The 25,008-nt window shown below is 34.9% G+C and overlaps 1 protein-coding gene across 7 annotated transcripts in view; it reads left to right on the top strand.

The window, feature by feature from the left end:
- The window catches only part of Rab3-GEF (Rab3 GDP-GTP exchange factor), a 1,186,669-nt gene that overhangs the window by 1,053,913 nt on the left and 107,748 nt on the right, over positions 1-25,008 (top strand). For all 7 annotated transcript variants that reach the window (XM_090394443.1, XM_090394448.1, XM_090394444.1 and 4 more), the window contains one exon: positions 7,486-7,558. In XM_090394443.1, coding sequence (XP_090250569.1) covers positions 7,486-7,558 — 73 coding nt within the window. The remainder of the gene's footprint in view (positions 1-7,485; positions 7,559-25,008) is intronic.

Genomic DNA, 25,008 nt, shown 5'->3' with positions numbered 1-25,008 from the left:
TTCTTGACATGATGTTAGGGTCTCCCTCGATGAGTCTGTCAACTCCTTGGAGTTGCCCGGAACAATAATAATAATAATGAAAGGGTACAGAGGCAGATAACAAAGATGGTTTCAGGACTGTACAATGTCAGTTACGAGGATCAACTGAGTGACTGTGGACTGCAGAGTTTGTTGAATAGAAGAAGGAGAGGTGTTGTGATCAAGACTTTTAAACTGTTGAGAGGCAGTTACAGGGTAGACATTGGAAAGTTCTTTCAGTTGGTGGAACAGAGGGGGAAAGGAGCCATCCCTGGAAGTTACGAAAGGAAGCTGTGAGCAAAAGGGTGAGGAGTGGTTTCTTTCATGGAGGGTATGTGAACCATGGAATGCATTGCCTGAGAGAGTGGTTAGAGCAAGAACTGTCAAAGAGTTCAAGAAATGGTGTGATAAACTTTGTGCTTTCTAAGAATCACCTCCCATGATGAGTCCTTTGACTCCATGGTGGCCTGGTTAATAATAATAATAATAATAATAATTACTGAAACAAGAATACCCCTTAAGCAATCCATGCTCAACTTCATAGATAATATTTTTTTATATGATCTCCCACTAATTTCTCTAACTATAGAGGAAAAACAAACTTGCTCTATAGTTTGATGCCTGCATTTTACCACCATCCTTACACAAGGGCACTATTTATATTCCCTTCTACTCCAAGATTACTGTCCCAGTAACTAGACTTTCAAGAAATAGTTAGGTCAATGGTGCTGTTAGCACATTCTCTTAAAACATATGATAAAATCCTATCCAGTCTTACTCTACTTATTGAGTGTTATGGATTTCCATGGTACTCAGTGTTCAAAACACATTCTCTTCATGCACTTTCCATCCGTACAGTAATAAAACCTTGTTTTCCAGGATGAAATATTCCAATAAAATGGCCACTAAACAACTCCACTATGTTATCTCTTGTAGTCACTTTATCTCCATTTCCATAACAGGCTCATTCATCCATAATCATCTCCTCCTCTAATCACATGACAAAGGAATTCCTTAGGATTCACCTCGGATCATAGTGCTAATATCATCTCATATTTCATTTTTGTCTTCCTTATTACACTAGTTACTTTCCTGGGAGTCTTAATATTTGTCATTCAACTGCTCTCCACCTTTTTTCAGGTTCACAATTTGCCATTTCTCTTGATAAATATTTCTTAATTAGCTTCCATGCATTACTGATATTGCTCCCTTCGAATTCTTCTACCCAAGGAACTGTTACAAACTGAGTTCTAAGATTTTTATAGTCACCTGCCTCATAATTCCACATAAATTCCTTTCTCCTTAATATTTCTACATGTCTGTTCATTCCCCAAGTTAAGACTACATGGTCATGCTTACTATCTGGGGACAAGAATGGCATATCATTTATATTCAGATCCTCTGATGCTTGGGACATAACCAGAACTCTTCATCTTCGTTTCCCCTAACTACATGTTGCCTATGACATTTGTCCCTCAAGAATTCCAGAAATGTTGTTACTGCTTTATGTTGTTTTCTCTGCACAAATTATAATGCTATAGTTAAATCTCGGGGTGCTTAGGGTCAAAGCACCCCGAGATTTAAGCTGTATAACTGAGAGGAGACCTCCACATAGCCTTTAAAGGAATGCGGAGAACCGACCAGGGCTTCTGACCTAATGTCCAATCCTCACCTTCTTGTGGTGCACCCTGTTGGGTATCTACTTGGATACTGAACGAACAAGGATGGGCTGGCAATTTGGGATTTAGCCGACCAAATTGTATTCTTATTGGTTAAACCAAAATAAAAAAACGATGGTACAACATGACAAAATTTCATGCCGGCTGGGGCGTCGCCTGGTTAAACAACGCCCGCATTGTTTTCGCCAGGGAACCAGGGCGAACAGCGAAAAGTCAGCTACTGGAAGAAATCTGAAAACAAATCCCAACTCAACATCACCAGAGTTAAAGATAGGTACTATCAACATAAGAAGCCTGAATGGCAAAGAAATGGAGCTAGCTGAGGAATTAGATAAGTACCAGATCAACATAATAGGGGTGACTGAAACAAAAAAGACCAAAACTGGTGAGATCTTTCTGAGCAATAAATACAAAATTTTATATTCAGGCAATGATAATCAAGGAAAAGAAATAGTAGCCATAGTATTCAACACAAAATACGAGGCTAATCTTCTTGAATGGCAGTCAGTCTCAAGTAGAGTAATGTGGGCAAATATGAGAATGGGGAACTGGACAATGAGACTTATTTGTGCCTATGGTCCCACAGAAGGTTCTACTAAACTAGAAGTGGAAGAATTTTTTGAGGCTTTAGAAAAAGCAACTGACACAATGAAAAATGAAAAGTTGATCCTTGTTGGGGATCTAAATAGCAGAGTAGGAAATGATTGTGAGACATACAAAAATATTTTGGGAAAATTTGGAGAAAAGAGCAAAGCTAATCATAATGGTAAATATCTGTTGGATTTCTGCTCAGGACATGGACTGGTTATTTTTAACACCATGTTCCAACATAAAAATGTTCACAAATTTACATGGAGAGAAGAGGCTAGGAATAAGAAAAGTCTCATTGACTATGTTATTGTTGATAGTGATGTTTTCTCCCTTGTGCAGGACACCAGAGTGTACAGAGGATTTGAAATTGTAAGTGATCACTATTTAGTGTTGAGCAGGATAAAATTGAATTTCATATTGAAAAGAATAACATGTAAGAAAGTTTTAAAGCGAATAAAAGTTGAGCAGCTCTCAGATGTGAACTGTAGACTAAAATACACAAAGATTATTGAAGAAAAAATAAAAGAGTTTGAGAACAGGAATCAAACCTTGGAGATTCAGTGGCAAACGCTGAAGGAAACATTGATTGATTCTGCCAGAGAGGCATGTGGTGAGGTTGTCTGCAAGGATAAAAAAAATCAGAACTCCCTGGTGGACACAGGAAGTTAAAGAGGCAGTGAAGGAAAAGAAGAAAGCATATCAAAAGTTCCTGTCAAATAAGTCAGCTTATGCTCTTAGAGAATATAGAGACAAATGCAAGAATGCTAAACACTGTGTAAAACTAGCTAAACAAAAGTCATGGGAGGACTTTGGCAAGAATATAGAAAATAAATATCAAGAAAGTGGCAAAATATTCTGGAGGTTGTTGAAGAAGCTTAGGAATGGAGGAAAGAGTACTGTAAAAGGAGTTAGAGATGATAAAGGTGACATGAAAACGGTAGAAAAAGATATCCTTGAAGTATGGAGTAATTACTTTGAAAAACTGCTAAATGAAACAAGCAGTGATGACAGCACAGTGGTAAAAAACACTGACCAGGCTTGCAGTCAGGAATACATATTCATACTTGAAGTAGAAAAAGCAATCAAAGGCTTGAAATGTGGAAAGGCAGCAGGAGTAGATGATATTCGACCAGAAATGCTGAAGTATGGTGGTATAAAAGTCTTACAGTGGCTGCACTGCATAGTTCAGAAAGCCTGAGCAGAGGGACGAATTCCCGATGATTGGAGTAGAACTCTAATTGTACCTATATATAAAAAGGGAAATAAAACTGAATGTGAGAATTACAGAGGTATTTCCCTACTGAGTGTTCCTGGCAAGATCTATGCAAGTATACTTGAGAAATGGTTGAGAAAAATTGTGGAAGAAAAGCTTGGTAAAGAACAAGCTGGATTCAGGCCAAATAGAGGCTGTCAGGATCAGATTTTCACTTTACGACAAATAGTCGAGAAAGCATGGGAATATAACAAAGATCTGTATTTAAGTTTTGTCGATTTGGAAAAGGCATATGACAAGGTGCCAAGAGAGAAGCTATTCAATACGCTACAGTTACATGGTGTCAATGGGGCATTATATCAAGCAATACTTAGTCTTTATTTGAGTTGTGAGTCAGCAGTTAGAATTGAAGGAAGTATAGGAAGATGGTTTAATGTTAAATCTGGTGTGAGACAAGGATGTACATTATCCCCTCTGTTATTCATTATCTATATGGATCACATTGTGAAGGAAAGTGGTATTAAACATGATATCAAAATTGGAGATGTTAATGTCAGCTCTTTGCTTTATGCGGATGATGTTATACTTCTAAATAAATCTGCTACAAGTCTGCAAGATTCTCTGACTAAATTGAATAACTGTTGTAATAGATATGGTATGAAGGTCAGCAATAAAAAGACAAAGACAATGAAAATAGGCAGAATCACTGAAAATGTCAACTGTGTTGTGAATGGAGAACCTGTGGAACAAGTAAAATATTTCAGCTATTTAGGCACGATTTTTACTGAAGATGGTAAATTAAATATAGAAATAGACAACAGAATCAGCAAAGCTGGTATGGTGGGAAGTCAATTGAATAAATTCATATGGAATAAGAGAGAAATTAGTCACAACACTAAATTAGCTGTTTACAAGACAGTGTTCAAACCAGTTTTAACTTATGGATCTGAGAGCTGGGTCAGAAGTAAAACACTTGACCAAAGACTAGAGACCGCAGATATGAGAGTCCTGAGAAAGATTATAGGTGTGAACAGATGGCATCAATCGCAATATCATATTAAAAACGATATTAGGAAAGAACTTGACATTGTCAGCATCCAGGAATGCGTTAGCAGAGCTAATCTCAGGTGGTATGGTCACTTAAATAGAATGGGTGAGGAAAGATTAGCAAAATAAGCGTTCTCTGCCAGGTTGGCAGCAAAACGACCCAGAGGTAGACCAAGATATAGGTGGATTGATACGGTACAAAGTGCCTTAGACGATAGAAATATAAGATCTGATAATGTTGGAGTCTTGACAAGTAACAGACTGATTTGGAGGAAAATTGTAGATAGGAAGTTAGTAATGATGTAATTTTTTTCATGTACTACTATCATATCCTGTACACGCCTTGCGGGTACATGGCAGGAATTTGATGATGATGATGATAGTTAAATCTCTAATAATGATCACTTGCTATGCACTTTTCAAACTTATCTGCTTGAACATTTCTTGCTTATCACCCTCTGTGTTTCCTGGCATTCAACAACAATCCACTAAATATTACATTACACACACACACACACACACACACACACACACACACACACACACACACACCTCAAAATCATTATTGCCATTTCCCTCCATTTCTTTGAGATAACACAACTCATCATAAGTAATGCTCCACTACTCTGAAACTACCCTCTCCTATCCTGTCAAAATAAGTTATACCTTTTTCTTTCTATTTTTGTCAAGAAATCACCATCTGTCAACCTATTTCATTGATTCCAGTAATCTCTGGAATCAAGGGAGTAAAAGGAAGGAATAATCAATTCCTTCCTTTTACTCCCTATATTTGTATAATTATATATTATATATAATAAAGTAGATGGCTATAACAATCTTAGAACTTGGGTTTTGAAGCAGTTACGTGGGAGGAAGAAATTGAAAGTATAGATATCAACAGTGCATTGAAGGGCATTCTTATGCCACTTCATTGTCATATTCTCTGTTGTTCATCTAAGCACACGACTTTTTTAGTATTTTAGTCTGCATACCAGAAATCATGAAATCCCATATCATACTACTTACAGTTTCTTTCATTCTGTTCCCCCCCCCCCACTCCTTTTTTTTTTTTTCTTTTTGGCTTTTCTTCTTGCCTTCATTTCATCTCTGAATCCTTTTCTCCTATGTTCTCATAACTTTTTCTCATTTCAATAGTTTTCTCTCACTTCTATGCTTGTTTATTTCACCTCAATTACTTTCAAGCCAATTTATTTTTCACATCTTCCACCTCCTTTTTATGATCATGCTACCAGCTTGAAACTCTGACACTTTAACCTTTTGTTTTCCTCTAGTTATTTAGCTGGGAAGCTTATATTCCTTCACTTTATCCTTGAACTAATATTCTTGTATCCTGTTATTAACTTGATGACTTGCCTCTGGACTTTCTCTCTCATTAGTATTATTTATTTCCACTTGCTTTTTCACATAAGTAGTTGATATTCATAAAAATTATCTTTAAAACAGACCATTACCTCAGGTATCTGTTATTATAACTGTGAATTACAATATCGTTATGCTATTCAAAGTTCATATAATACTTATATTTTGGGCAGATGAGATATATATATATATGTGTGTGTGATCATGCCTGTAAGTTTACACGGTTTTATTTTAGCATTGGATGAAAATAATAGTAGCATTTATATGTTTTCTTTAAGTTAATAAAAACTGAAATGTTAATTTAGGTTACACAAAATAATATCTTTATTGTAATAAAGGTAACATTTTCTGTTATGGATAAATGGATAACAAGATAATAATATTTTGTGAAGTGCATAGTAACACGACATCTTTCAAAAAAGAGTGTATGCTTTCTTTTACAGAGAAAGTAATTCTACATGTAATGAACTATTTATTATAGTTTTTAAAACTCAGAAAACTTTTTTAATTAACATAACTCATTATGACCATCTATCAATGTAATTTGATGAATAACTCTAAATCTGTTATGGTAACTCAAAATATCATAAATTACATAAATAAATAAATATTTTTCAATTTTTACAATACTTTCAAATATAAATTTAAAAAGTGTAAAAAAAAAATTCCCCTATCCATTTTAAAGTAAAATAGCCCTTTCCTTTAATGATCATCCTATAAAATAATGTTCTAGTTAATTAATTTTAAAGGTTGATTATTTTGAAATTTTTTATAAAGTATATGATGTTGTATATATAATTTCAACCATTTTCTGTGCATATAATAATAAAAAAGCTTCATTTATGCCACATAAATAAAGGCTAGCCTTGATATCACATGTTACAACTATACTATTAAACTACAGTTTTATATATATATATATATATATATATATATATTTTTTTTTTTTTTTTTTTTTTGTTAAAGTAGAATGGAAGACAAGTGAATATGTTGAGTGGAATGTTTGCTATGTGTATATGGCATGAAATTGCATATTTTTCTATGATGTAATGCACCTTGCCTTTTCATGTTGCATGTCAGAACTGAGATCTGCATGTGGCTGCTTGTTTGCTTGCTGCTGCTGCTAGTGAATCACATTGCTTTTGTAGCATTAGAAAGCAATGCCACTCTTAGTCACAACTGAAAATGTTATATTAATTTATTATTATTATTGAATATTTTATTAAAGAAGGCATAGGTCATAACATTATTTGTGATTCAGAAAAAAAAAAAAAAACTTAATATTTATAGCCATACTCCTAACACTATTTAGTAACTTGAATGCACAAAGAGATATGTTATACATATGATAGTTTTTTTTAAATAACTTCTTACTAATGGACAGTTCTGACCAATGCCTCTTTTTACATAAATTAATTACCACGTATTTTACTTTATATGGAACTCTGAATTAAATTTAAGGTACATTAATTCACTTCTAGTTATCATGCACAGTTTTTACACTGCCTGTTTTTAAGAATAAAAAGAATGAACGATATGTTGATATTTTATTTTCAGTTCTTTGTAAGACTGGAAAACATACGCAAGTGTTTCACACAAAAGGGAGGGATGTTTGTACTAGAGGAATATAGTAAGTCACATAGTTTAGCGAATGTCTTATTGATTTTATTTTATTTTATTTTATTTTTTTTGTTTTTTTTGTTTGTTTGTTTTCAATGTCAACCAAGGAAACTACTCCATTAATATGAAAGTTTGAAAGCATTTCACAGGTTTTTTTTTGCTTAATAGTTTATGTAACCAGATATTATTTTTTTATTCCTTATATATGTTTAGTGACATATGGGGTTAATCTTAGTTATTAATAATAATATTATTAATTAGTGAAATTATTATTTCACAGCAGCAGCAGAAGATGTATATATACAGGGTGTTTCAGGAGGTATAGTAAATATTTTGGTAGGTGGTAGTATTGATTATTCTGAGTAAAAAAAAGTTCATATAATAATAATAATAATAATAATAAATGTGTCTAATTGTCAATCGATGCAGAGATACAGCTATTTGAAACTGGCATATAAAAAGTTATTATGAGAGGTATTTATCATCCGTCATCGTCTACCATAATGTGATTCATGGCTACAGGTGTAAGGAGAATGTGGTGAGGCCCTTATCTCTTCCGCACTGCTATAAGTATTCATGGCTGTAGATCCGTGTGTGTTCACAGGGCCGGTTTGCCTGTTCTGAAGGATGAAAAACCTGTGTTTCCTGGTGAAAAAAAACCTCTACCCATGTATGAGACTGGCTAACTCACCTTTGCATTATGGGATACTGAGGCAATTGATGTGAAGTCATTAGCCTCTATATATGAGTAGCCCAGTCGTGAAGTGACTCAACATGCAAACTTTGTTTGCTTACACTTGGATAAAGGATGAAACCAAGAATATAACTTTTTGGCATCTTTAATTTATAGTATAACCAAGTGGGAAAACTTTCAACATCCACCTCTTACCCAGAGTATTTTAGTAATAAGGTCTGACACCCTTAGAATACTTGTATGTGGAAATGTGACCAATGCATTAACTTCAACCTCAGTATTAGTTACGGGTCTGGCTCCCACTGATGAGTCCTCAATAAAGGTTGAGTTAGGATAGTGGCTCTTCCCATAATGCATAGTATTATACATGTTCCCTAAGGATATATGCTTTGCGATTTGGGATGCTAAGGCAATTGATGTGAAATCATTAGCCCCTATATATAAGTATCCCAGTCATGAGTGACTTCATGCACAAACTTTGTTTGCTTACAATTGGATAAAGGATGATACCAAGAATATAACTTCTTGGCATCTTTAATTTAATTCATCATCTCTGTCCAGGAAGTTGACTGCCATGATGTGACTCATGGTTGGCTATGAGTGTAAGGAGAATGTGGGGAGTACCCTATCTTTCTACATTGTTGTAAGTATTCATGACTATATATCTATGTGTATGTGTATTCAGTGCACTGGTTTGCCTGTTCTGAGGGACGAAAATCCCGAGTTTCCTTGTAAAGAAAACTCTCTACCTCAGTGTGAGACCAGATAAAGGTTCCTCATGTCATGGACAGGAATCGAATCCAGGGCTTTCTGACCAAAGGGCTTCGTCTATATTGACTGAGCTACAGAGGCTCCATAAGAGGTATTAAAGAATGATAAATGACTTATTGTTTGTATTTATTGACTGTTTGAATGATACAAAACACAAATAATTGAAAAATACTGTAATTTACAGTTGATAATAAATGTTCGAAAATTCCACTACCAACCTCAATGCACTTTGCAACTCTTGTGGTAATAGTATGTATTGTTCTTCTAAGGTCTTCTTGACATTCTTTTATGAGGGCAGCATTATCCATAATGCATGTGATCAATTTGTCTCTTGTATTTACCTTTTCTTTGTATACTTTGCTTTTCATCCATCCCCACAAATCAAAATCTAAGGGAGTGAGGTCTTGTAGACCGTGGCGGCCAATGAATGAGACCACTGTGGCCAATCCATCATTCAGGGAAAGTTCAATTTAGATATTGTGTCACCTGATAGCTATAATGTGCAGGAACTCCATCGTGCTGAAAAAAAAATACCTGTCCTTGTAGCCAAGGGAACATCCTTGTATGCAGAACGCTGATATGTGCAGAAATTTTTCTGTGTGCTTGTAGTAGGACTACATTCTACCGACTGAAGAATGTGTTCTACTTCATTCACATTTTGTTCATTTCCACATTCAGAAGAAATATGACTGCTGGGAACAGTAACAGTCTAGTCTCACGCAGTTTGTTGTAAACACTAGTGGACACGCTTGAATCCAGTACTCTGTGGTTAAGAAATCATTGACAGTATTCTCTACAAGCAGCAGCAGCATTTTCATTAAAAAAAAAAACCATAAATAAACATCATATCAGCATGTGTAAAGATGTGCAGAATTCTTAACAACATTTCTAACATGAAATTGTGCAGGTTATAACTGCTTCTTGGTCGCATCTGATTCAGAGAGCTGCAAGTGCATTGGAGCTGTACATGCCAGTTTCAAACAGTTGTATCTCTGCATCCATTGACAATTAGACACATGTTCATATGAACTTTTTTACTCATAATAATCAATACTACCACCTACCAAAATATTAACTATTCCTCCTGAAATACTCTGGTTTCAAATCCTGCTGCAGATATGGTTGATTTTAAATGTTCATAGGTATGATGAATAGATGAATTTCATCACCCAGTGTGAGACTCGGGGCACTGAAGTCATTTGAAAAAGTTCCATACTTGGTCTCTCAAGATAGGTTTCCAGATTATTTAGTCTCATGCAAAGTAGGGGATAATGACAACAGTTATATTTGGGCATTATAATTCCTGTAATTACAATTGTAACAGACATAACATAATGATTAATCATTATTACTATTAGTAGTAGTAGTAGAATTATTGTCATTATGACAGGACCTCCATCCAGTCATGAAACATCATGGGAGGCCTGTTGTAGTAGACATCATAAAATTTATTATGCCATGTAGTCACTGTCTGCACTCTCACCACCTGCTTTCAATTTTAAGAGTGATTTTAAATTTTAATTATAGGATATTCAGATTAGACAGAAGAGAATGTGCATAAGAAGAAAGGGAATACATGTAGTTCTAAAAGAAAGTTATCTCAGGCAGCATGCAATGCTACCTTCTGTGCAATGGGCGGGGAATCTGCTAATGCCTTTTAGGTGAAGCCATTTAGTCCTAACTTTTGGAAACTTGGGGATAACCAATCTCCACTTTTAGCTAATCACAGATAGCCAGCCAGGACTACCAGTGATTTCAATTGGCAGCCAGATAAGAAAGTATAGTAGACAACTGCTGCAATCCCTGACACTATATTATTGTCAGAAATCGTGCAAGTTCTACAGTTGATTTGAGTTGTGGAATTAAAAGCATGAATTTACAGGATAAAACAGACTAAGTGGTGCCGGCAATCAACTAACTCAGAAAACAGTAAAAGAAGAGGGAAAAAAAAAGCTAAAGAAAAGTTCCTCTAATCAGTAGGAAGAATTGAAGTTAGAATGGTCTTTCTTTGGATAGCCTAGTACTATGGATTCAAACACCATTTCCAGAGAACTTACATACAGTGCAATAATTTATCAAATGCCTTTTTAAAGTCAAAGAATATTTCCATGTATGATTCTTCCTTCACCAGAGCATTTGTCACTATCATAAAATGCAAGTAAATTGCAAAAGCAAGATCTATGTTTATAAACCCATGCTAGAGAATCCTGTGCTCATCAACCAAATCCTGTATTCCATTCCTAACTAATATCTCCAATACCTTAACCACAGATATACAGGCTAGTCTCAGGATGTGCTGTAAACGAAGTGTTGCCTGCCCCACTCTAATTGGTGAAAGCAACTAAGTAAGAGTTGCTAAGCATGTGGAGATTTTTTAATAAAGCTTGGGAGACAATCATCACAATTTTGAATAAATGCCAGATTCTGCAAAAGAAAGATGTCTGGAATGCATGGGAAATGGTCAAGAAGTGCTTTTTTTGATGGGGGGGGGAACATTTTCATCAAGCAATAACCTCTCAAAAAATAAAATAATAATAATTGTCTGAATATTGCTTTTATAGAGAAACATAGTTAAATGAGGATTATATCCTCAGTGGAATAGATATGGACTGTTGATAAGAGAGGATTTGTACCTGCACATGGATTGCAGTTAAAAATTGAGCAATGGCTTTATGGCATGATATAGAGGTGAGCAGAATGAGATATTTAGTTGAGTGTTGTTATAAGTCTGGAAATGTACAGGGTGGTAACAAGGAAATGTATAGGCAAATTAGTCTAGCAGACAAGAGAAGAATGATCATTATGGACTATTTTCAATCATGGTAATATAGATTGGAATGAAGAGATGATATCTAGGAGCAAGGAAAATTAATTTCTCAAAAAAGCTAACTTAGGCAGTATGTAATGGAAAGTGCATAAAGATCAAGAATCTTGGTTTGATCATTTCATCAGAGAATGTTATTATGAATGAGGTGTCAGTTCTTCTGCCTCCAGTGGCAAAAGTGACTATAAGGAGATCCCAGCACTAAAAGGCTAGTGATTATGGAAAGCCTGGGAGATAGCTTGAAGAAATATCATGGATTCAGTGGAAAAGAGATTAATACTGCTTGGGAACTGGCCATGATAGATTAAGAGTGGAGAGATTAAGCATGCAAAATAAATGAAAAAAGTATTAAAAGATGAGAGATAATCTAATTACATGAGAAGTATAAAGAGAAGGCTAGGATGGTATGTTGGTTGGCAAGGAAAGCAATCAGCTAAAGAAAAATCCCAGAAAATTATTTCAATATGTCTCTAGTAGAAGAAGGAATAGTTATGGGAAAGTGATGTTGGCTGATGAAAATGTTATACTATTAAAACCACAGAAGATATAGTCAAGATATTAAATGAATAGTTCATTTCCTAAGCATGATAAAGTAAGTAAACTGTCTATTAATAAGCGCACAATGATATAATATCATCGTTATGACTAATTAATAATGGAAACAATTAAGTTAATTTAAATATTTTTATTAGTGGAGTTTTCACTATGTTTCATAGCCATTTTCAGTATGATTATGGGAAAAACAATCACTAAAAAGAGAACATCAATTGAAAGCACGTGATATTTATATGTACTATCGGCTGCAGGAGAATAGCTCCATCTGCATTAATAGATATCCAAAAATAATAATAATAAAATAAATTAATTAATAAAATATTTTAAATATAAACAGTTAATTAATTACAATTTACAGAACACATGAATGGTGAGATTAATCAGTATCACTTCCCAAAATTGAGAAATTTTAAGGCATTCATTTTTGTTAAAGTTTGGATTGTGAATGTTTGCTTCATAGCTTTCTTTGTACAGTCTTTCCAGAAAAAAATAACTTTGACGTTTGTTCCACTGAATCCTGTGTTTTGTAGATAATGTGTGGTTTGCCAAACCAGATTTATTGGTTATGTGAAATATATTCTTGATGTTCTTCATGATGAATTTATGCAGAATGACCTGTCCATCCATAATAACATAAGTTGCAAAAGCAGGGGGATTCTGTAAACTGCACAATAAGAAAGAGGAAGATGTTTGTCTCTAGGAACAATAAGGAAGTTTATAAGTTCTAGGAACAATAAGGAAGTATTAAGTTTATAAACTGGACAGAAAGCAATTTGAAAGTTAATCTGTTGAAGTAGTCTTGCTATTTTTTCTGAAAGTCCTTTAACACAGGGAATTTAACACACTGGTAACTTCTCCTTGAGGCGGGTTAAGGTGATGGCCATAATTATTGATTATGTTATTGATAATTTTGTATTATAACCACTAGAGATAAAAATAGCTCTGATAATTGACAGTTCTTTGTTTAGAAGAGAATCTGTAGAACATATTTTATGATCTCTATGTACTAAAGATTTGAGAAATTTTAAGAATTTTTTTTTTTATTTCCTGGAAACTCATGTTTTTCGTCCCCAGAACAGACAAACCGGCCCCACGAACACATGCATCTACAGACATAGGACACACTGGGAGGCATGGGGCTAACTTCCTTATCCTCAAGTTGCAGTTGCTAAGTCCAAGAATACTTGGAAAGGTCGTGGGCACTTAAGTGCCTGTTAGGACTACTGATAGGATAGGATGTACTAGAGATTTGACTACACCAATTTCTGACAAGGGTGATAATGTGCATTAGAATCAATATATTTAATATGAGTTCAGTTTTCTGTACTGAGGACGTCAATTGTTGTCTTCTACTTCCAGGGTAAATTCGATTCTTGGGTTTATTGAATTAATTTTTTCAAGAAATTCATGAAGATTGGACAAGGAACAGTTCCATACAGCAAAAACATCAAAATATCTGTACCAAATCAGTGGTTTAGGTAGAAAAAAAAAACTTTCAGAATATGTTCCATAAAGTAATTAGCTAAAATTATTATTATTTATACAGGTACTCTGTGGAGTCAAAAAAACTCATCGCGAGATACTCACACTATCCATTAACACAGTACTTATCATACATCTCCTTAAACTTATTCACTGTTGGCCACTCACAATCACCTCTGGCAATCCATTCCACTCATTCACCACTCTCCAAGTAAAGAACCTAGTCTGCACACCCTTACTAACCACACACTTACCCAACTTCCAAGTGTGACTCCTTGTTTTTCACAGCTGTTCCTTCTATCTGTTTGTGCAGTTTGTTCTGGCAGCTGAAATATCCTGAAATAATGACAAAATCTGATTTTACAATATCTGAATATCTAGATAAAAGTCATTATGAAGTAATTCAGCCATATCCATCTGAGGGTGAGACTATACCAAAACTTATTAACTAAAAGATCTGTATATTGTAATGATAATTCTAAACTTCTATGAAAGAAACAGTTTCCTAAAATCCAGAGAGAAGATAAAAATATATTTAAAAATATAGAAATGTTTTATAAAAAATATAAAACTTTTAAAATAAAAATGGATGAATGAATTTTAAGAAGAAAATTTCAGAAATCACAAACTTCCATGTCCAGGGTAGGATTCCAACCTGCAGCTTGTTGGTTAGAGAGTATATATGCTAACTATTCAGACAGCCAAATTTAAATTTTGCAAAAGCATTTAATAGAGTGCCACATGACAGTTAGTAATTAAATTTGGATGGTTGAGGTTAGATAACAGATTAATGAATTCGATAGGGTATTAGCTGCCTGATAGGTATCAGAAAATTGTATATCACGAAGGTCACAAGTGGTGTTCAGCAGAAGGAATCCAAATACTCATCACAGGAAGCCACTTTGCTACACACATCTGTCTTCTCCACTACTTAATTCTTCTACTACATACACACAACTACCATCTACCGCCCATCATTACCATCAACAATATTTTTTATCTGTAAATTGTGTGCGCTCTGAAAGCCGATGTGCCTGTACGTGAGATGAAAAACCTGAAATTCCAGGAGAAAAAAACCCTGCTACCTCTGTATGAGATTGGCTAACTCACCTTCAAATGAAAAAGCCCATATAAAGATTCTTTTCATAACAACGAGAATTGAACTTAGGTCTTGGAGAAAAATCCCTGCTACCTCTGTATGAGATTGTCTAACTCACCTTCAAATGAAAAAGCCCATATAATGATTCCTTTCATAACGAGAATTGAACTTAGGTCTTTTCCAATAAAGGGGTGCAATATATAGTTGTTCTTCCAATTGTGCTACAGAGATGCTTATAAAAAAGTATTTGGCAACTAGGATTGAACTCACAATGTTCTTTCTTCTGATGGCACATGCTACTTGCATTGAGCTGTACCGGCAGTTTTGGGAGCTGTTACTTTCTTATTTATGTTAATGATATCAGGAGAGGTGTACATAGGGATATAAAGTCATATCCAGATGGTACAAAGTTAGGGATAATTATGAGTAGACGATCAGATGTAGCTTTACAGAAGGATTCGAATATACTGTCTGAGTAGACAAGTCAGTGAGTTGCCAATTTAGTGCTCCAAAGTGTAAGATTTTTATATTCAAAAAGCTAGACTGTGATGCATAGTATACATGGAGAAAGATAGTGGAAAAGAAACTGAAATTTAAGGTAATAAATGGCTAGAGTTGTGAGGATGTCACAATGGATTATGGCTCGAATAAGGCCTTGATCAATCTGTATGTGCCTTACTCTGTGCAGATATACTGGAAGGATCCAGAGAAGAGTGATTAAAGTCGTGTCAGGTCTCTGGAATGTTGGATATAAGGGCATATTGAGAAATGTCAGCAAATCCTTTGTGGATAGGACAATGAGGGATGATATGATATGATTGAAGCATAAGTTGTTAAGGGATTATTACCAAGTCAATGAGAAGAAACGTTTTCATAGAATTAGAGGGAGACATGGACAGAACAGGCTATCCCTAAGTGGGATAAGGAAAGTGCACATAAGGGGAGTGACAAGCAAGTTTTTGCATGGAGAATGGTTGATGATGGAATATATTACCTGAGAGTGTTGTAAGAGTAGAAACAGTGAATAAGTTTAAGACATGGTCCAATGACCTTGTATATGAGAGCAAGGACTTCCCACAATGAAGTTCTAATATTGAAAATCCTAAAGAACTATCACTGTCAGATGTTAAGCAGATGACAGCTACAAAAGAAGTAGCTTAGCTTTTGAGTGATGAATTGGTTAGTCAAGCTAACTGTTTATGCATTGACAATACTTCAGAAACAGAGGTGCCGGAGCATGATGTGCTAGGAATATTCCAAAATATTGATGCAATGGGATTTGCTCTAGTATTAAGAAAATCTGTGAGTGAATTAGTAATGTCTTTGAGATAAGACAGTCTCATTGCTGAAGGTGGCATGAAAATTGGTGTGTCAAAGGCCCATCATTTCTGAAATGCAAGGTCTTGGAAATTTTGATATGTTGCAGTAGGTGCATGGCTTTGTTAAAAGGCGGCCTTAGCAGTTTTCTCTTTCTTTTTTTTTTTTTTTAAGATGAAGATATGATTTGATTGGAAATGTACACATTTTAATGTATTGAATAAAGCATTTGACAGAATACCGGATCAGAGGATATTGTGTGAACCGGATTCTATTCTGAAGGGCTGAGGTTTGGGATAAAAAATTAACTAATTGCATAAATAAAATAAGAGGTTTCAGAGTCTGAGACTAAGGATGACCAAGTGTACTACGGGCTCAGTCCTTGGACCATTATTGTTCAGTCTGCAATTTAATGATATTGAAAAGGACTTGAAGAGATATCCAACTGTTTGCTGCTAATGCTAAGTTGGGAACAATTCTGATATGGAGTGTAAGCAATTCATAATGGAATCAGTAGAATGTTGCCAAATATTTTCATTGTCTGGTAGGCGACGATCACCATGCATATCTTGTAGACAGGCTTAGGTGTTGGACATTATTTATCTCTTTTTTTACTGTATTAAAATGCAAGGAACATGAAATCCAGATGCTGGATTTCAAACCAGCATCTTCAGAATACAACTATTTGTCAGTCTACACACACACAATGAGCACATGAAACAGTTCATGTTTCAAAAGACCTAAAGTCCTAATTTGGTGCCCTTGCCACCATGCTTATTAAAGGTCTGAAGTAGCTTGAAAACATTTCATGAGTGGTATCAGACTTTCTGGATTATCTAATCCTTAGCCTACCCATGTTACTCATATACAACACACATAAAACCTTTCATGAATGGGATTCACATAAGGGGGAAAAAAGTTATGTTTTGGTTAAAGAGATTCCAAATGGCATGGCTTTGCTAAAACTCAGAATGATAACGAACAAGGAGTTTGATTTCAGTGATCACATTGAAAAGTGGTAAAAACAAAACACAAAAGAATAACAGTGATGCCGAGAAGGAATCAATATATAAGGATAATTCATTGTACCTGTTTTCAAAGCCTTGAGAGAACCATAACTTGACTACTGTACTCAGATCTGATTTCCAGTTTAAGGAGATGAGTAAATATTAGAGAGAATACAGAGGAAAGTTAAGAAGATAATATCAGGGCTGTGTAATGTGTAGCATGAGAATAGATTAAAGGAATGTTGGGTCTAAATCCTGTAAATAGACTGGAGAGGTGATATGACATAGACATACAAGTTATAGATTTTATAGAATTGAGTGAAAGTGTTCCTGTATGCTAGGGGGAAAAAAAAGAACAATGGTCATCTCTGGAAGTTAAAGAGAAGGATGGACAGTGAAGAACAGAATATGTATATCAAGTTTCTCTCCTATAAGTGGAAAGTGAATAGAATGGACTTCCAGTAAGTGAGCACATCATCTATGAACAAATTTAAGGAGATGTATGATAAGTGATGCACATGTTGGTGAGTAATTGGGCTGGCATCCCATGATGAATAGTCAGACTGGCTGGAGGCTCCCCATGGAATAATAATTTCACTTGTTTTCTCTCCTTAGCTTTTCATCTAAGAAAAGAACTCATTTCATATATTAGCAATAGATAAAAATATTTTATAGTAATGAAACATTAATTTAAGTTGAAAGATTTTCATAAAGTTTAGCATATTTTTTATAGTCATTCATTCCTTAATATACACAAATTCTTATTCATTTTATTAAAGAATGCCTATTAACATACCTCTTTAATTACCATTTGGAATAATAAGATTTTTTGTATAATTTGTTATTTTTTACCATTCTACCAAAACAAAATAATAATAATAATAGATTTAAAACTTTGATATTCTGCATTTCAAATTCCATAGCATTATTCAATATTACTAGGGATTAGCAACGTATACATTTAACTTATTTGTCTGTCTCATTTCTAATTTGATTTTTTAATAACAGATCAGTGTATCAGTAATAACTGATGCCAATAAAATTTTTCTTAGGAAAAATTACTCTGCAGATTATCATTTGTTCTTTCAACATGAACTTTTTTTTTTATCATTGACAATAATCTTTCAAAAATATATGAGTACATAGAGTCTAAATTAAATCTCTCCACCATACTAATGTTCTATAGGTTTACAACCATAGATGAGATCCCATATGTATTAAATTAACAGTACTTTCAGTTGTGTTATAATTATGCAAGTTCTAGTATAAGTAGTAGTGTTATGAAAATGGGTTTAATTCATTACAAAAATTATATTCACAAATCCTAAGCTCTCTTTTTTTTTCTTCTTTTGCATTTTTTCTAATTTTCTTTGCATTTCTGCTCTGTGAAAAAAAATTAGATGGTTAGCATTAAGTGTATGTGCTTATTATTAGACATCAAATAATGCACTTTCACAAACATCTGTAGTTTGCACCATTTCAGCCTTTTTTGCACATAACATACTCAGCGCTGCATTTCATTCTTGTGAGAGAATTTAATTGGCATGAGTGGAGTAGCCGTTCTACTCTACTCCTCTGATAATTTAACTGTAATGATCTCTCAGTTATCCAATCATCAAATAATTAAATCCTTACTTAACTGACCTTTGAATAGGTTAGCAAGCCATCTGACTCCTGGCAACATGTTAACTAACAGTCAGTTGATTATACCCTCAGTTGATTGGCTAGCAAATCTATTTCTCATCATGATAGATAATTGAGGATTTTCTGATTATCTGTATTTCTGCTTCATGAACACTGCTTCTTAATTTGCTTCTTTGATTTTCATAGTTTTATTATTTTTCAAAATTACTTATTTTATTTAATTATGTATTCATTAGATTACAAATTATGCATAACATTAGGCATTCATATTATACAGCATTCCAAAAAAAATAGCATATTGCTTTCTAATTGAGAAATATATTGCATATCATGTTACTTAATGTTGACAGATGTTTGCTCAGAGAGTTAGTACTGCTACTACAGTTATGAATAAATTGATGCAGCTGACCCCTAGTGATCTTGGTGCATCATTTTAGAACATTTCACTTATTATTTTTATAATTATTTTCTCAGGCATCTCCAAGGAGTCAAAGACTCATTATGGGAGACCTGTACTAACCATTAGCAAATACCATAAAACGGATTTAACTTATGTACATATATTTATTAGTTTTATACTTGAGTTAAATCTGTTTTATGTTATTCATTAATTATCATGTCTTACATTCCTATATGTCAAATGTACTAACTATTATTCACAATGTCTGTTGTACTTCTTGAACTCATTCACTGACAAACCATTCGTCAACCTCCAAGCAAAAAATCTAGTCCTGAGACTGTTGCTAATTGCATAATTTCCAGGGATCACTCATTGTTCTCTCGCTTCCTGGCATGTATTGCAAAAGTTTTCTGTCAGTCCTATAAAACTCCTTTAATAACTTACATGTTTCTATCCTATCCCCTCTTTTTTTATTATCAACTAACTTTTGTAGCTTGCTGACCTTCAATATCCTCATTAGGAACATTCTATAGATCTGTCACAATCTTAGCTGCTTATATCTGGATTCTCGCCACCTTCTCCACATCACCAGTGAAACTACTGACTCTCCAGCCAAAAGGCTACGGGTTCGAATCCCGCCATAGGCATGGATGTTTGTGATTCCATGAAAATACTAGTGGTGGTGGTGGTGGGCAGTAGATGATGTTGGTTTAGATGGTGGATTGAGTGGCAGAGACAAAGAATTGTAGAGCAGGTGCCCTCCTTTGATGAGTCTTTGGACTCCTTGGAGGTGTGACGTGATAATAATAATAATAATCTAAGTAATTAGATCTCTTCACAGTAATCCAAGTGTGGCCATATTAAAGCCTTATAAAGAGGAATAATAACCTCTCTATTGCTACTTGTCAGTTTGTTCTCCAACATCCAAGTATAATCTGATAAGCTGTTCTGGTCACCTTTGCTATATATCTCCTAAACTTCAGATACTTGTCCACTCACTTTCAGATTTCCTAACCTCATCAATTTCCTATTGTCTAGTTCATCAGTTCCCAACTGGTGGTACGCATGCACTCGGGGTTACGTGCTGGGCCGTTCACGGGTACACAAAAAATAATCAGTAATGGCAGAAAAACAAGTAAAGGAAAAATACAAAACATTAGTTATGGAACAATAAATGTTAAGTTTGAATCACCGCTAATGGAGACACTTCAAAACAACTCACATTAGTCAATGATGATTGGTGAGGGCATGGCTATGAACCACTCTTCTACCAATCATTACGCACAGTTCATGCGTCACTTTTGTCACCCATCCTCCTTTCCAGAATAACTGTGTGTTACTAAGAAATAACCTTTGCAATAACGAACCTTCCGCTGACTTCCATTTGCGATGTTTCTAGAACTTCTCCAAAAATATAAATACATCCATAGCCAGACTGTTTGATCAGTTCAGTTATTGACTGAGTATAAGTAAGTGCGTTGTCTTTAATTGTGATTATTTTCAATTAGTTTTTTTTTATTTAATGTTTAACGTAGTTTCAGTTATTATTGTCAGTGATTTTTAAGCGTGTCAGTTATGGATCAGTGGTTGAAAACAGGAAAGGTTAAAAAAACCAAAACTTGATGTGGATTATAACCCGTTGCCATATACAGCTACGAGTATACCCGCACCGGCAGATAGTAAAAGGGCGTGTGCCTCAGGTACTACACAGAAGAAAAGGAAATACTGTGAAGAGTATATTAAATATGAGTTTTCATTTGTAGGGGATGATGACTGCCCTAATCCTTTGTGTGTTGTGTGTGGGGAAGTATTATCCAATGGTGCATGAAACCCTCTCTACTCATGCGACATTTAGAAACTAAACATCCTAAGTTATGTATAAAAACAAAGAAATACATTATTTTCAATATTTAACATGAAGCTATACTATATATTTCTGTGTTACAAATATTGTAAAAATAAATCTGTGGTTTGGACTTTTAGTGTAGTAATTTTCCTTTCCCAACTCATTGCCTCATTTTCATTATTTTACACTAAAAGTCCAACTTATATTTTAAATACTGAACAAAAGTGTCAGTATTTAAAAACAAGGGGTACAATTTATAGAAATGGGTTTAAAAGGGGTACACAAGTGGGAAAAGGTTGAGAACCACTGGTCTAGTTCCATCAACATAGTGAGACCTTGTGATTGCTTTTTTTGCCAAAATGCATTACTATAGATTGCAGTATATTATACTCCTGGAAAACTTGAGGTATAACTTTGAGTTTTCCAGGAGCAAAAAATTAAAAATATAATGTAAGCAATTCAAAAAAAAAAAAAAATAGAAAGAAAGGTAAATGAGATCATAATTTTAGTAGGTACTAACAACTTAACTATCGACAGGTTCAGTATGAGAAAGGACACTAAACGGTTGTTGGAAGAGGCAAAAGTGAAGAGTGAGAAAGTGAAAATAGTAAGTATATTACCTCGATATGATAAAAATTAATTAAGAAGAAGAGCTATGATGGCAAACGATTCATTGTATAGGCTGTCTAGAAGGAATGGATGTGTTTTTGGATGTGTGGAGCGAGTTTGAGGGAAGATTAGATTTGTATAAGAGGGATGGCCTACACCCGAATGTGTTTGGTGTCAGGAGTCGAAAAACTAATAACTCGTATGAGACCTAACACAGAGAGTCAGTGAAACTAAATTATAATGGTAAGAATGGTGAAAATATGAATGTAAGAGCGACAATGTTATATAATTGTGCTAATGATGGGGACCGAGCATTATCATGGAAATTATTAAGAGGAGAGGACGATTTCGAGTTTGTGTTCATCCGGTTTGGACCTATCAAATGTATGCAAAGATGTCTACATGTATAAGCTATTAGAGAAGAATAAAGAATTGCAAGTTGTCCAACTCTGTGATGCAGACTGCAGACAAGAGTATACAAAAAAACGTGGGTAGATTGTTATGTCTATACATGAATGCTAGGAGTATCAGAAACAAAGGAGTAGAGTTTGTTGCCTTGATCAATGTGTAGAGACCTCAGATTGTAGGCATTATTGAGACCTGGCTCTCAGAATCAGACATACTAATTGGTATTGAGTATAAAGGGTACAGTATTTTTAGGAAGGATAGAGAGGATGGGGGAGGAGGGGGCGTGCTGCTAATGATATTGAATTACTTGAATCCAGTTAGAGTTGAGACCCATGACTGTAGTACTAGTAACGGTATTTCATGTGGCAGTGAATTTGAAGCCATCCAGTGTGAGATGGAATCTAACAAGATCAATTACATAGTGGGGGTGTTGTTACAGACCTAGTGGATCGGCTGCTAGTGATGAAGCAATGCAGTTGCACGAAATTGAGACAATGGGTGTAAAAAGAGTAATCATAATGGGAGACTTTAATTATCCAAATATTGATTGGGTTACAGTAAAATCTCATGAGAAGAATGAAACTGAATTTATTAAGCTGTTGCTAGACAACTTCCTCAAGCAGCATGTGACAGAATGAACTCGAGGTCAAAGAGTGTTAGATTTCATTATAGTGTCAGAGAGTGTTTCATTTAAAGATGCAAATATTTTGCCTCCAGTTGGTAACAGTGATCATTCAGTAGTCACTTAGGAAGTGACTAAGTTTATGAATGCTCCATTCAAAAAGGTTACATGCTGAACTACAAAAGCAGGAAATTATGACCATCTGAGGAGTATACTGAGTTTAGTAGAATGATATTGGTTGCAGGATGGAATGAATATCAATAGTGCATGGGAAGCATCTAAAAAATACTTAAATGATTCAATATCAGAATGTGTCCCAAGAGTTTGAAGAATAAATAGGATAGGAGTCAAATGGATGCATAATCTTATTAAGCAAGAGATTCATAAAAAAGATGATGTGGAAGGAATACCATGTGCATAATGATTATTATTATTATTGTACAGGCACCTCTATGGTGTCCGAAGGCTCATCACAGAAGATCCAATCTATCCGCACAATCTATCATACCTTTCCTTGAACCCATAAACAGACAAAGACTCACCACTCTTGGAATTGTGAGTGCTTTGTCTTGGAATCACACAACTCATTCACAACACTTCAAGTAAGAAGTCTAGTCTTCACACCCCTACTAACCTTTATTCAACTTCCAGGGATGACCCCCCCTCCCTTGTTGTGATCCCTGTAGTCAAGTGCTGAAACATTTCCCCTGCATCTGTCCTATAAAACTCTTCAGGCAACTTAAATTTTTCTGTCTTATCAACCAAGTTCTGCAATCCACACACCTTCAATCTGTTCTCATAGGGAACATTCCACAGGCCACTCACCATTTGGTCACTTGTCTCTGAATCCTCTCCACTGCTTCCTCATCCCCTAAGAAACCTAGTGTATAAGACTTGAGCACAGTAGTCCAGATGTGGGCATATCAAGGCCTTATAAAGAGGAATAACAAGTTTCTTATCTCTACTTGTTAATGTGTTCTTCAATAGCCACTAATCTTAGTAATCTTATGGGCTACATTAGCAACCTTAGCAATATGGCCTCTAAATTTTAACTCTCTGTCTACTAATCCTATCCTATCAGTGGTCCTAACAGGCACTTAAGCACCCACAACCTTTCCAAGTATTCTTGGACTTCGCAACCGCAACCATAACTCGAGGATAAGGTGGTTAGCCCTATTCATGCATGGGGCCGGTTTGCATTCTGGGAGATGAAAAACCTGAATTTCCAGGTGGAAAAAATCCCTACCTCTGTATGAAACCAGCTAACTCACCTTTCGTCGAAAGAGACCAGATAAAGGTTCCTCATGTCACTGACGGGAATCAAACCCAAGTCTTTCCTACCAAAAGGCTTCGTCCATAGTGACTGAGCTACGGAAGCTCGCTCTCCATCTACCATTCTTTTTAAATCTCTAGCTTCATCTATTTCCTGGAATACAGTACCATCAATGCAATATACAGCTTATAATCTATTTATCCCAAAATGCATAACTTTACATTTCTCGACATTAAACTGACACCCATTAACTTTTTCCCATATTGACAGCTTATTTAAATCATTCTGCCGTGATTAACTATTACTCTACCTAATTTCGCATCACCAGCAAACAACTGCATATTCCCTTTCAGGTTATTTCCCATATCATTTATGTACAAATGAAATAGCACTGAACCATGTGGAACACCACTAGTCACCTGTTGTCACCTCGATTCAGCCCCTCCATATACTACTTTTTGATATCTCTCCAGCAGCCACCCTCTTATCCACTTAACCGGTGTCATTATCCATTCCCATTTGTTCTAATTTGCTAACAGAGTTCCATGTCCATTATGAAAATTATAGGCAGCAGGCTAGAATAGTCACAACTGTTATATAGAAAGCTGAGTATGAAAAGAAACTCATTCTGCAAGCTAAAGACAACTCACAAGAATTCTATCAATATGCTGCAAATAATAGGTAGAATGAATATGAAAGAATAACTCTTCTGAATGTAGATGGCGTGAGGGTGACAGATGCAGATAATGTTGTTCAACTAATGAGTGCCCATTTTGCTAAAATCTATCAACCTTGTGTATGTAACATTGAGTTCACTGCTATCTCTTCACTGAATTAAGAAATTCAGATGTATGAAGAGGAGGTATTAGAGGTGTTACACAAACTGAATAAGAATTCAGCAATACTGGA

This window comes from Typopeltis vanoorti, chromosome 6 (genome assembly GCF_054136105.1).
Source record: "Typopeltis vanoorti isolate ZY-2024b chromosome 6, IOZ_Tvanoo_1.0, whole genome shotgun sequence".
Lineage (NCBI taxonomy): Eukaryota > Metazoa > Arthropoda > Arachnida > Uropygi > Thelyphonidae > Typopeltis > Typopeltis vanoorti.
This window is presented reverse-complemented; position numbering and strand designations above follow the sequence as displayed.